Source organism: Clarias gariepinus, chromosome 25, assembly GCF_024256425.1.
Source record: "Clarias gariepinus isolate MV-2021 ecotype Netherlands chromosome 25, CGAR_prim_01v2, whole genome shotgun sequence".
Lineage (NCBI taxonomy): Eukaryota > Metazoa > Chordata > Actinopteri > Siluriformes > Clariidae > Clarias > Clarias gariepinus.
Genome location: NC_071124.1, coordinates 18,890,685 through 18,904,208, shown reverse-complemented (window position 1 = coordinate 18,904,208; position 13,524 = coordinate 18,890,685). Strand labels below are relative to the sequence as shown.

General features: G+C 40.3%; 2 protein-coding genes across 3 annotated transcripts; both read left to right on the top strand.

Moving 5' to 3' along the window:
- The first annotated feature begins 159 nt into the window (after positions 1–159).
- si:ch211-155e24.3 (uncharacterized protein LOC100150696 homolog) lies at positions 160–5,892 on the top strand. Of its 2 annotated transcripts, XM_053486662.1 has the most exons (5): positions 194–236; positions 302–501; positions 3,057–3,196; positions 3,300–3,390; positions 3,905–5,892. In XM_053486662.1, the coding sequence occupies exons 2-5, from the start codon at positions 327–329 to the stop codon at positions 4,945–4,947; spliced, it is 1,449 nt and encodes a 482-aa protein (XP_053342637.1). In that variant the 5' UTR covers positions 194–236; positions 302–326; the 3' UTR covers positions 4,948–5,892. The 2 variants fall into 2 exon arrangements, with proteins under 2 accessions (XP_053342636.1, XP_053342637.1); XM_053486661.1 differs by having other exon boundaries at positions 160–501.
- A 4,688-nt stretch (positions 5,893–10,580) lies between these two features.
- LOC128513050 (zinc finger protein 510) lies at positions 10,581–13,487 on the top strand. The gene is made up of 2 exons (XM_053486663.1): positions 10,581–11,003; positions 12,627–13,487. Exons 1-2 carry the CDS (start codon positions 10,703–10,705, stop codon positions 13,481–13,483), a joined length of 1,158 nt encoding a protein of 385 aa, XP_053342638.1. The 5' UTR covers positions 10,581–10,702; the 3' UTR covers positions 13,484–13,487.
- Positions 13,488–13,524: the final 37 nt, after the last annotated feature.

The window sequence follows — 13,524 nt, the reverse complement described above, 5'->3', positions numbered from 1 at the left end:
GTTATCATCATAATTAACAAAGAAGATATAAAACTCCTGTTAGTGACTTTATAAACAGTACCGGTGCTCTGCAGTGAAACGCAAATGTTTACGGTAGTGACGTAAGCACCCAACCGGAAGTAAATATCTGCCTATGTTTGAAGCGAGCGTTCTCAGGCTTGTCCGGTGACATGTTACAATTAGTATTTATCTCACAGCGAGAGTGTTTTATAAAGTGGCTGGTTCAGGGCGTAAAGGTATAGTGTGGCAAAATAAATAAATAATAATAATAATAAAAACACCACAATATGGCTCAGTACAGTTTCCAGGAGCAGCTCCTGTCCGTTATGGAGGTCTTGGCTAAAGCAGCCACGGAGGAAATTAACCGGCGCGTGGCCGACAGCTGTGCGATGATCCGCCTCGAGCTCTCGCGCAGCCAGAGAGACATCGACAGCTTGAAAAGGAAATGTCAGGTGATGGAGAATGAACTGAGGAAGGTACGCGGAAGAGGGAGGAGGAAAGGTACATCTCGTTTATACAAATAAGTCGGATGGTTCTAGCATAAATACATAAACATCATCATTTAAAGCGAAAATCCACCCTTAAACACATTATTTACATTTGTACTGGAATATTTACTATATTTTTAATAATAATACTTGTGCTGTATTTGTTATTCCAGTGACAAGTTAGTGGTTGTGTCCCGCTCAGACGTCACAAGGGAACAGGGGGACACCCTGGACAAAATAATAAGGGAAAAACCAAACTGGACAAGGAAGCTGAGGAGACAGAGGGATCTATAGATGGCGGTGATGTCACTGGACAGAACTTTAACTAGATGCCGAGTTCGTACTGTCGAAATGAAATAGTGTGTCAAAGTACCGGATAAGGACTTAAAGACAAGATTTAGGGATAAAAGCATTAGACTCAGAGAAGATGAGGCTGGGAAAATGACCTACTGCAGTAAAAGCAGTAATGTAACCAACCTACTTGATTCCAAGTGCTGTTAAAGGAAGAAGAAGAAACATTTAAACACTCTCGGTTTGCTTTCACACTAGACACGATTGCTTCGTACCATGCCCGGGTACGATTGTTCACAACAGCAAATGTGTGTTCTCACCTGATGTGTTTGGTTTGATTAAAATGAATCCTGGTGCGGTTGCTCTGTTAGTGTGTAAGAAATGTGAACGCTGCCATCCGAGTCAAGCAAGCAAACCGAGACCGCTTGACAAGGTGCGTCTCGGTCCACTTCCAAATGAACGTTGGTGCAATTTAACAAACATGAAATATCTATGCAAACAGACCAAAGATCTCAAAATGAACCAAGTTGCTAGCATTATCTGATAATGACTTAGACTCTTGGTCTAAGACATCCAACTTAGAGAAGGCAGCGTTTGGACGGGAAGGGATTGAGGAAAAACCCTAGCTACGTCACGTGCATTAGTTAACACAGCAGTAGATTAGTTTAAAAAAAATAAAATGCATTTAAACATGACTTTGAAAAATGAAACACCGCCAAATTAAATGTTAAATTTAATAAGCAGTTAAGGTCATTCACTGTGAACAGTGCGTAAGAGCTCAGGTGTGCACGGGTTAGCTCAGTGGGGCTGTGTTCGAAGGCAGGCGTGCAGTTGAAATGTTCAATAATAAACAACAGTTTAAGGGATTCATGAACTGTCTTATGTTTTTGATGCTCTTATTGAATGTAACCCTGCTATATTATTGCATGCTCATGTCCTACCTTACAATCCCTTTATGTACACTCTCCTGCACCTATTTAGGATCCCCCTGCCTTATTTACTCTTATTTAATCACAAACTAAATGTTTTGTAATTACGGTGTTTTTTATGTTAGTCTGTAGTTGTGAGAGCTACAAACAGCCGGAACTAAATTCCCTGTGTGTGTCCGCATACTTTGCGAAGAAAACCTGATACTAATTCTCATGTTTCTCGTACCAGTCAGGCCAACACAGAAGCATGGACAGTCTGTCAAAGGAGTAAAGATAATTACATTTTATTTATTTATTTATTTATTTCTCATTTGGGGGGGGGGAGGGGGGGTGTCGCGATTGGCACCTGTCTGAATATTGATCCGTACCCAGGTTCACTTACATGCTTACAGTTTCTGACACAGCAGGTGGCGGTATGCATCTAGTTGGGTTGCAATTCACCAATAATCACAAAAAGAGGAAGAAAACAAAATATATAGGATACAGACACCTTAATGACTCTGTGTCCATTTTCATGTCCATGTACGGCTAGTTTTCTTTAACCATATACTTAAAAAGGTGGTCTTGTACAGAATCCCTATCTGTAATGCGATATTATCATGATACCTGGGTGCTGATTTAATTTGTATTGTGATTCTTATTATCACAAATTAATTTAAACATTAATTAAATGTTTTTTTTCAGATTATGTTGCAGTTCTAGACAAACTTGACAAATAATTTGTCCACGCATGATGCGATGCTGGCGATGTATGAATTGCCAATTGTAAATTAATAAATTGTTTTCTCCCCCCATCTCTAGTAAAAAATGTCCGTGTCAGTCTAAAACATTTTTACATATTCTTTTGAGGTAATTGAATATAAGATTATTGGTTATCAATGAGGATTATTTTGCTCGTACAACCGCAATTGAGGAATGACGCAAAAATAGATGAGTGACTCATACAAAATTTCCATTGTTTTGCTAAACAGATATTTTTATGGTGCTGTAGAAACTCAAGAGATCAGTCATTTTCGCTGATATTACAAGCAGGAGCTATGGATCCTTCACTATTTCCAGTAAAATTATATTAATGAGAAATTCAACCTGAAGACTTTGGTGCAAAGCTGAACAAACTAAACGAGTAAAGCTGTGCTGCATCTTTCTCTGTTTTGGTTGTGATAAATTTCCGCTGGTGCTACATTCAACAGCCAGTCCAATAACATTGTGGGAAACCGTTAATCTTTGTTGATGGAATAATTTCAGGGTGGATTTTTCCTTTAAAAGCAAACTGACAATGTTACAATGGCATATTTTAACAGAATTAATGTAAAGTTCACTTTTTTTTTAATTCTTTTTTTATGTTTAGTGTTCATCTGCAGCTCGTCTGAGAAGTTACCTTTCCAGAGTGAGTGTGCCAGAGAGACTGGTGTAAATGCATGCAGAGTTGAACAGCCTGTTCCACCAACACGCGAGGAACCTGAAGCATCATCGCAGCACGTCCATCAGGTCTGATTTAATCCCATAGATATATCTATGTGATGATGATTATTCGCTGTATCTCTTGTAGCCTGGACAAGTTCATAAAGCAGTTTCTTGCCCTTCTTTTTAGACTATCCAGATACTGGAGGACAGATCTGCTGCTTCAGCAACGGTGATTAAAGAGGAGGGCAGTGAAAATGACACATGGAGAAGGGGAGAAGGTAAGAGAACAGGCATAGCGAATGGTTTTATAAATTAAGTGCCAGCTTAAATATCAGATCCAAGTGGCAGCCTACTCCTACTTATTTTCGGCTGCTCCCGTCAAGTTGTCGCCACAACGGACCATTCAATCTGTTGACACAACTTGACAGTTTTTACGCCGGACCCTCTTTCTGATACAACTCTTCCGTTTTGTAGGCAAGATTAGGACCGGCACTGCATGCAGTGTCAGGGGTAGTATGGGGTGCAGAAACCCACTGGCACGAAATGCCAAAACATTTATTTCCTTGAATGACCACAAGGGACTAAAAAACTCAATCACCATTGATAATCATGGTACCATTTTCAACTTTACAGCAGAAAATAAAAATGTTTGCAGCCTGGTTTTGGATTTGATGGCTAGATTTCCCATTAATTAAAACTGCACAGGGGTGAAATTACAGGGGCTGTATGATTGGCTTGGATTCCGCCGTGTTTCTAATATAAATAACTTCCCTGTGTCTTTTTTTGCTGCAGGACAGTTTCCTTATGAGCATCATGGAAATAAGCCACTCACCCCAGCGCAGGAGATAAGTGAAGAACCAAACCGGTTTACTGAAGACATAGAAAGACAGAGAGCGCACCTCACACACACTTGTTCTCCGAGTACGAGCAGTGAGGAGCATCCAGGCAGTCTAAGACTTCAGGTGAAAGCTGAAAAGGAAGAAGAGGAAGAAAAAGAAGTAGCCGAGGTCATTCTGGTGGAGGAGTCTGAGCAAAGGAAAGAAGAAACCAACCACCTTGGATTTGCTTATAACGACACCAGTAATGAGGCAGAAGGAACAGAGAAATCCTTCACATCCACTCAGTTTTCATGTGACCTTCCAGTCTTCTCTCAGCCTGTGGAGACGGCCATAGAACAACCCGGAAATGATGTCAAATCTATACAGAGTGACAAGATAGATATGTATGGCGTAGGACAGATCAGCGTCCACGAGCAACCGCAGCCAGCCTGGTGCAGAGACGAGGCAGATCATATAGTACAAAGACAGAGGCATGAAGGATCAATCACACACCAGGAGCACAGGACCATATCCAGACCTGGCAATGCCGGAGTCAGAGCTGGCATGGTTTCCCAGCCCGGGTCTAACATACCCCATCAGGCATTTTTGGGACGTGGACGTGGCGGACTCAGACGTTTCCGCGCACAGTGGGTAACAAGCGTGGACGGAGAGCGACGTTTCAGGTGCTCATTCTGCGAGAAGACGTTCGTGCGCTTTGGCCAGCTGAAAGAGCACGTGCGCAGCCACACTGGCGAGAGGCCGTACACATGCAGCCAGTGTGGCCGCAGCTTCACCAAACAGGGCAATCTGATTAGGCACGCCGTGGTGCACAGCGGAGAGAAACCGTATCAGTGCAGCCTGTGCGGGAAATGCTTCACTCAGCGCTCCAGTCTGAAGTCCCATCAGAAAACGCACACTCCAGACAGGGACACTGTCCTGCAAGGATTAGCTGTGCGTCAGCTTGTTAGAGAGCAACATGACAGTCTGACTGTGACACAAAACAGGGGTTATGTGTAGAGTTGGCTTCATTATAACTCAGATGGGCTTGTATAGATGAGCAGTTGCACAGATACGACGGCGGAACTTCACAATACCAAAAATGGCGGCTTAAAGAAGCTCATTGATTGGGCAGTGCTTACATTCCTTAGGAAAGTTTTCTTCTGTTCAGAAAACATAATGACATATCTTAAAACTCATTTTTTTTAAACTGATTTTAAGGAACAGTACTGTATGTACTGTTTTTAGACACATTGTTCATACAAATTAGGGTTTTAGTGAAAGTTTGGAAAGCATGAAAGCTAATTAAACATATAAAAAAAAACACTAGCTTGTTAATGTAATACGTCAAAGTCGTGTAGGTCAGAATTTGTAAATTGTGCCACAATGCGGCAATTTTGGCATTCAGCTTTTGCCTTTTTTCAAACAGCAGACTCCTATACATTCCAAATGCATTAATTATTGTACCAGACTTGTTGCTATGAGCTTGCAACCTGAAAGCATGCTTAGTAGGGATGGGAGTCTTTAGAGACCACCCGATACAATGTTATCACGATACCTAGGTGCCGATCAATGATTTCTAACTTTTAATCTAGACAGTGCCTGGCTATATTTCCGCCTGTACTACTCCTGCACCGGTGCTCCGTCTCATGTCAAATAATAATCTTTTATGTTATTATGTGACACACCAAAGCATAGTCATGAAATGATCTCACTTTCTGTCAGACTCTGTGTATTGTCTTTTGGTGCAAAAACAACCACAAATGTTGTGAAACATGTTTCTCATTACGCTATTACAGACAGTGATTCAAAAAGTATCTCAGGATACGTGCAGACCTGCTCATTCTGAGTGTCACATGTGTTCCCCGTATATCAGTTGTGTTTGTCATAAATGTGTTACGAAATAATCCACGTAAGTGAACCCTTTTCAATAAATACAACAATGATTGTCCAACAGGGGGCGCTCTCAAATAGCCAATGGATTGTGTGTGTGTGTGTGTGTGTGTTTTTTGTTAGAGGAACCAGGAGATTTTGACCAAACAGAGATGTGTTTGCCTTTATATGCTATAATCACTTGCTAAATGATATATATTTTTTTTACTGATACTGTAAAAATGATAAAATATTCAATGTTAGGCCGAAATGCGTTATACATAACTATATAATTTTAAATTTATAACAACATGACAACATTAGTTGACGTCAACAAATCTTCTATGGTTTATAGACAGACATCTATCAATCAACTAAAAGTACGACCACGAAACTACTTTATTTAAAACACTTGAATAATGAGTTAATGACACTGTACTTTTTTATTGCATGTTCATAAGCCATGATCGTAAAAGGTCATCAAAACACTCCTTTGGACATGATTGATATCCAAATTAAATCCAGTTAAGGTGCAACTATTTAAGTAATATTAGTAAGGACATACATGGGGCGTTCAAGTCAAACTGAGACTTTTGATTGTGCAATCAATCAGTAAAACCTACCTTTATTTCTCTATGTAACATCTAGGGAAGGGAATCATCAGGGACCTCCCAATATGATACCTACATGCTGATTCGATTTGTATTGTACTTCAGCACGTATCATAATTTTATAAATATTCTGATTAAATTTTTTTTTTTCAGATTTAGTAACAATTCTAATTAAACTCGCTGCTATCACACAGGATACTGTGCCTCCTGCCAGTGTTTGTCCACCTGTAGGACAATAGAGGAACTACAACATTTAACATTACTTCTAACGCCATTACTGTATGAATACATTTTGATGAAATCTGGAAGATGTGACATGAATCACCACACAAAAGAATTTTGATACGTGACTGATTTTTTTTCTCTCCATCTCTAATATAATCCACTACTACACTAATGCACTTATCCCTGCGTTTCATTAATGCTTGAATAGGTAGAATGTTTTCTCACTACACCGATGCTGGCTTCCCAGGAGAACTCCTGAGTTCCTGTAATGAGCGAGTAGTGTTTGTGAATGATCGTGTGTACAGTTCCAGCAGAAAGATACGTGTCTCTTCTGTTATCCATTGATTTTCAAGGATCAAGCTTTCGACTCGATGAAAGTTCATGGGAATGAGGGCGATGGGCTCCGAGCCACACAAGTCTTCTTTAAACCTCAATCGGTTTCACGCCTTCATTCATGAGAAATTGGCTTAAATGCTCCTTTTAGTAAGTATTGAGCTTGAGGAAATGAAGGCCACAAGTGTGAATCATTTTATTTTGTTGAGGTATCGTAAATACCTTCTATTATAATTTCCTGCATAATTCAGCCAAAATTTGTGCATATGTTTTGTTAAACACATACATGGAAAGTAAATTAACCTTAGTTAAAGTGAGATTATTTAACCTTTAAAATTATTTAACCTCAATCTTTTTGTTTTCTATTATTCCTGTTTATCATGATACTTTTAAAAAATGATTTAGTCAAGATAATGAAAATGTGCAGTTTGTGACCCTGAGCTGTCATACGCCTGGCCTAAGTGTTTTCTAGAAAAGATCCTGTGCATAAAAAGATCTCTGATAAGAAATAACTGATGTCCATGTCACTTGAACAAAACCTCATAGAAGTATGTGCTCTTAAGATGTTAATGGTAAGTGCATGCCGTACACCATTGTATTATCTGACTTTTAAATGACTTTTCTAGCTTAGTGATGCAATGTTATTTTTTTTACAATACAAGTCGTATTGCTAACACTATAACATTTATAGTGTTAACAAAAGGTCAGTTTTATCCATTATTAAGGCAAGTATGAGTGTGTGTGTGTTTTTTCAAAGTTTTGTAGGTGTTCCATGAATTTCTGGACTGTGTGAACATGTACACTTTGTGACCTTTGCTTCTTAAAAAAAAAAAAAGGGTTTTAAGTGCAGGTCCACTTGCATTACGAACAGCAACAAAAAAAAACTGCATTTTTCCTCTAGTGATAAAATGAGCAAACAGGTAGCACAACATTTTTTGCCTTGGAGTCCAGCCATTAAACAGACATTTTTTTCACAATCCAAGCTAGATGGACAGATTTAGCTTCTTTAAGGAGACAATTCTTTGTGAGACATGTTTACATGCCGGAAAGGACCCGGCAGTGATGTGACGAGGTATGAGGCTCAAATCTTGATCAAATGGTTTCTGCGGATGTAGAAATGAATAGTAGAATGAGCATTCCATTGCACGTTTGATTTTTTGGTCTGGAATTTGTTTTTGAAACTTGACAATCAAGGGTGGGTCAAGCAGGGGGAATAGTGGAAGTGACTACTTTGGCACATTAGGCGGAGTTGAGTATTATGGGGCCTGGACGTTAGATCGGAGTTGAAGCGAAGTGAAGTGGCCTGAGTAGATTACAGAGAATAAAGTTCTAATTTGTAAGAGTAGGTTTTTGGACTAGATCGATTTCCCAAAGAAAAGTAAAAACATCCAGTAACAAAGATAGTAATACAATAGACATGTATTTGCACTCGCAAGATCGTCAATCCATGCTTCAACTGAATGACTTGAAGAAACCTAAAGTATAATATACACTCCACAAAGTATAACATATATAATATACAAAGAAAAATATATAAAAAGAATGAGGTGAAAATGTGTAAAATATAGAAGAATAAGGAGGTGTAATGTTGAAAGAAACAGCAATCAAAAGTGAAATCAGTGCAAAAAGTGAGATAATGAAGGTCAATGTAGATCAGGACACAAGATGTGTGGTAGAAGCCTTTACGAAAGGAGAGCTACATGAATAATGAGTAGTGACTACGGGACGTTCATGACCAAGAATCTCAATCAAGTCCCCAGGCTCTGTAAAGAGGAGTTGACATGTATGGCCTGGGAACAAAGGATTTCCTGATCCTGTCAGTATGGCAGCTCTGTGATAAAAGTCTGCCCCTGAACATGCTTTGAAACAGTGGGTGACTGGTGTTGGACATGCTGGACAGCGCTTTGGTCAAGGTCCTCTCTTCCAGATCCAGACTACCCACTGATCACAATTATTTCTAATAACCAATCACTCATGACCATAGTTTCCCAATGACCACTGGTCATTGGACATCATTGGTCCATCGGCATGGTGGTGTAGTTATCACATCACACCTTCAGGATAGGGTGTTTGATTCCCACCTCGTGTCTGTGTGTACGTGGAATTTGCATGTTCTCTCAATGCTTGGCGGGTTTCCACCTACAATCCAATGCAGTGTGATGGATTGACACTACATCCTGGGTGTACCCTGCCCCATGAGCGAGTTCCCTGGGACTGGCTTAAAGCCTCCTGCAATTCCCAAAGTCTTCATATCAAGTGTACTAAGGTACTAAGCTATTTATAAATTTCCATACCTATACTTTTTGTCAATTTTAAGTAACTATGTTAAACATGTGGACAGTTTGAACTTTAATGGCCTTGTGCTGTATATTTCCTTGTATTTGTATAGAATACAAACAACAATCTTTAATCAATCTCCAATTGCATGCTGCTGGTCTGTAAGTAAATGTGCAAGGACTTACGCCGGAGCTCTCAGTTCAGGTATTCTACACGACCTTACCACGGACCGGACGGCTGCTGATATGTTTGAAATGACACGTGTTTTGTCTCATAGTTGCGCTTAACATTACTGCTTTTTATTAGTGCCACAGTTTTAAACAAACTGCAGGAAGAATAAACATATATTGATCTGTCCATAGGCGGCATGGTGGTGTAGTGGTTAGCGGTGTCGCTTTGCACCACCAGGGTCCAGGTTCGATTCCTGGCCAGGCTCAATTCCCGTCTCTGTGTGCATAGAGTTTGCGTGTTCTCTCTGTGCTTGGTGGGTTTCCTCCCACAGTCCAAAGATATGCAGGTTAGGCTAAATGGTGTTCCCAAATTGCCTGTAGTGTGTGTGTGTGTGCCCTGCAATGCATCGCTCCAGCCTTCTGGGATAGGCTCCAGGTCCCCGTGACCCTGAATACAGGATAAAGCGGTATAGAAGATGAGTGAGTGATCTGTCCATTATTCTCTGAAGGTCATAGTCCACTTTCTTTAAATAAGCCTTGATGTGTCACACTTTCGATTATGTTTCTTCCAAACACTTTGTGCACTTTGGTACACTATCGCTTTGATTAGCTCTGTTAGATGCATCTAGCTGTGTACGCCTCGAGGAAAAAAAGCACTAGATTACTGGTTTATTAATTATTCTCATTTATCAGTCTGGATATGGAACCGTCAGCCGGCCCGGGTTTGGACCACAGGCTGCTATTTTGTGATGCCTGTGCTAGAGGATAAGCATTATAGAGAATGAGTGCGAGTGACTGGACACCATTTTTCTTATCAACAAAAAAATACAATTTCCAGTTTTTTCAAACAAATTTTGAATTTTTTTTTTTTTTAATATTCTGATATTCGATTTAGAAAATTTGCTTCTTCATGTAAAATTTTTTTGGTGCAAATTATTCAGGTCCATGATGTCATTTGGGCGAAAATGCATTAGCAGCCGACCCGGGGTCTTTTTTGACACACATTAACTATTAATCACACTTCATTAGTTTTTTTTTTTCATAATTTATTTACATTTTTGAGCTTTCATTTGGCTAATCTGTCTTTCTTTAGAAATCCTTCTATTCCAGTATTTACGGTAAGCGTTAGACAAACCGGAAGTAGACGCTCGTGCTGCTGTAGAGACTCGAGGAGGATCATTTTACTGTATATGTACAGCAGTCGGTTCATGACTAATATCTCGTCCGAAAGGGTCGCGACTGAAGTGTCGGGTGTATGTATGAGTGGCCGGATCGCAGAAGAGGACGATGCTCTCGGAGGACACGGCGCCCAGCAGCAGCAGCAGCAGCAGCGGTTCTTTCCACAGCAGGCTGGCCTCGGTCATGGCCGTGTTAGCTCAGTCAGCTGTGGCAGAAATCAGCAAAGTGTACGATGACGGGCTGCTGCTGCTGCGCCTGGAGGTCTGCCGCAAAGACTCCGAGATCCAGACGCTGAAGGGAAAACTGGAGACAGTAGAAAACGAGCTGCGGCTTCTGAAAGAGTCTCAGAGCTCCGAGAGCCGCGACGTGACCCCCAGCCTGACCCCTGTCCCCTGCGCAAAGACACCAGGTAAACCCGAGAGCTGCAGAGGGCAGGGACACGGGACATCAGAGTGGGATGGAATATAGACATGTGATGGTTCACTCTCTCGGTGTTTAATGAGAACATCATCATCATCATCCTCATTATTATTATTATCCACTTTGATTTCTGTGATACAATCACTACTCTGAGATCTTTAGAAAGGAAACAAGGCACACCAATACTGATTAATCAAATTACTAAAATAAACCAATCAAATTAATTACTTGAATTATTTCAGGCACACTGACAAATGAATCAATCAAATCAATAAAATCAACCAAATTAAAGAAAAAACTCAATCAAATCAATTTCATCTATCAGTTCTTCTTGAGTTGATTTATTTTATTGATACATGAATCAATTAATGAAACAAATTAATCAATTACAAGATTTAATCAAATTGGCTCACTTACACATTACAGGCAATTTGGAAATGAATCAAATCAATTACACCAATCAATCAAGATACACTGATAAATGGATCAGTCAAATGAATGAAAATCAATCAAGACACTGTGGGAGGAAAACCACCAAGCCCCGAGGAAACCCACCAAGCATGGGGAGAACATGCAAACTCCATGCACACAGAGACGGGAATCGAGCCTGGCCGGGAATCAAACCCGGACCCTGGAGGTGACAGGCGACAATGCTAACCACTACACCACCGTGCTGCCCTCAAACCAATCAAAAATTAAAAAATGAGTATAGTTAATCAGTTGAATGAATCCAGGCAAAATCTAATTAATGAAATGAATATCAAATGAATCAATCAATGTATACTGATACAAATAAAATCAAACCAAGCTAATTAATCACTTGAATCAATTACATTCACTGACTCAATCAATCAAGGAAAATTATATAAATGCATTACATTTATTAGTCAAGGATCAGGGATACAAATGAGTCAAAAGCAGGATATCAATAAATATAGTGTTTTTATAAAAAAACACTAAATACAGGATATGAAACACCTTTGTGCCTTATTCCATTTCATATAGTTTTTTTTAAATAGAGAGTAAACATACATTCATTCATCTCCAGTAAGTTGTTTTATTCTGGTCATGGTCATTGGTTACCTGGGCACTAAGAGATCAGGAACACATCCTGTGTGGGATGCCAGTTCTTCACAGGAAACCATGCACACACACACACACACACACACACACACACACACACCTACACACACCTACTGTAGGAACTATTTTAAACATGGTGAGAATAAGGTGAGAACAAAAAACTGCATGCAGACAGCATGTCAAGCAGCCATCACTAACAAACCATTAGAAATGAACTAAATAATGTACACACAAACAGTCTGGGTCCAAGATTTAACACTCTGATCTCAATTGCGAGTCCTCTGAGATTCCACTAGAGATCAGGTCTTTCCTCTGAGTCGTCTGGTTTTCTACCAGCTTGGAAAAACATTTTATTGGAAGATTGCCTACACTTAATTTACTTATTCTACAATGTCCCTAGATGGACATGGCATTAGACTAATTTTTCTGAAGTAGAACATCTTGGCTGGTCTAGTTCCAAATAAGGACATAAAAACCTCGTTTAAAACTTTTAGCGGGACTAATCATTTGCTATTTTTCTACTCTTCAGACCTTACAGAAATCACAGATGAGACGGAGCAGCATCCTTCTTGGAAATATCATCCTGTTTCAGATGTGTGTAATGGAAAGGAAAAGGAGCATACAGGAGAAATTATCCACAAATCAACAACAGAAAGAAATTCACAGGACATTCTTACAAAGGAAACATTACACACCCCTACAGAGCCTGAACAATCTACAGAGGATCTGAACCAAGCAGAGGGCAGAACAGAGTTTCAGGAAGAGACAGAACAGGTGATACGAACTTTAGATGAGAGCAGCGTGGAGTATGTTGTAATAGAGGACAGCGAAACGCAGCCGTGGTCGTCTTTGGAGAACGGCGTGGAACATGCAGAGGACCCTGACTGCTCTGTTGTAACCGAGCAAGACGGCCATCTGCTGATCTCCTCCGTGTGGAGTGTTGGTTCTAGCACATCCAGTCCTGTAGATGATGCGACTACTGCAAACAGATTCGACATAGAAGAAGCGAGACAGCAAAGGATGCCTCAGCAGACCAGGAGTGAAGAAGGACTGAGAGACCTAAACCAATCACGACAGGTACAACACAGAGGGAACACAGCAGTCCAGAACAGACTCCTTCTTCCTTCAAGAACTCATGAACGCGCCGCACTCGCTGTAGCCAGGCTACCTCAGACGAGAAAGCCGATGAGAGAGAAATGGTTCATGTGTTCGTTCTGTGGGAAAAGCTTTGACCGCATCAGCCACCTTCAGATGCACCACAGAATTCACACCGGAGAGAAACCGTTCCACTGCAGCATGTGCGGGAAGAGTTTCTCTCAGCAAAGCAACTTGCGCACACACCAGAAAACACACAAAGATCTCAGGACACAAAGTAAAACGTTTTGAAAATAAGACAGCTAGAATGTTTGTGTCATTGTTTCTTTTAT

Bases quoted from the DNA above. Each gene is read 5' to 3' on its own strand.
- si:ch211-155e24.3 (XM_053486661.1), top strand. From the start codon at position 288: ATGGCTCAGTACAGTTTCCAGGAGCAGCTCCTGTCCGTTATGGAGGTC. The intron at 3,197-3,299 runs GTCTGATTTAAT...CCTTCTTTTTAG, and splicing joins CATCGCAGCACGTCCATCAG to ACTATCCAGATACTGGAGGA. The intron at 3,391-3,904 runs GTAAGAGAACAG...TTTTTGCTGCAG, and splicing joins CACATGGAGAAGGGGAGAAG to GACAGTTTCCTTATGAGCAT.
- LOC128513050 (XM_053486663.1), top strand. From the start codon at position 10,703: ATGCTCTCGGAGGACACGGCGCCCAGCAGCAGCAGCAGCAGCAGCGGT. The intron at 11,004-12,626 runs GTAAACCCGAGA...TCTACTCTTCAG, and splicing joins CCCCTGCGCAAAGACACCAG to ACCTTACAGAAATCACAGAT.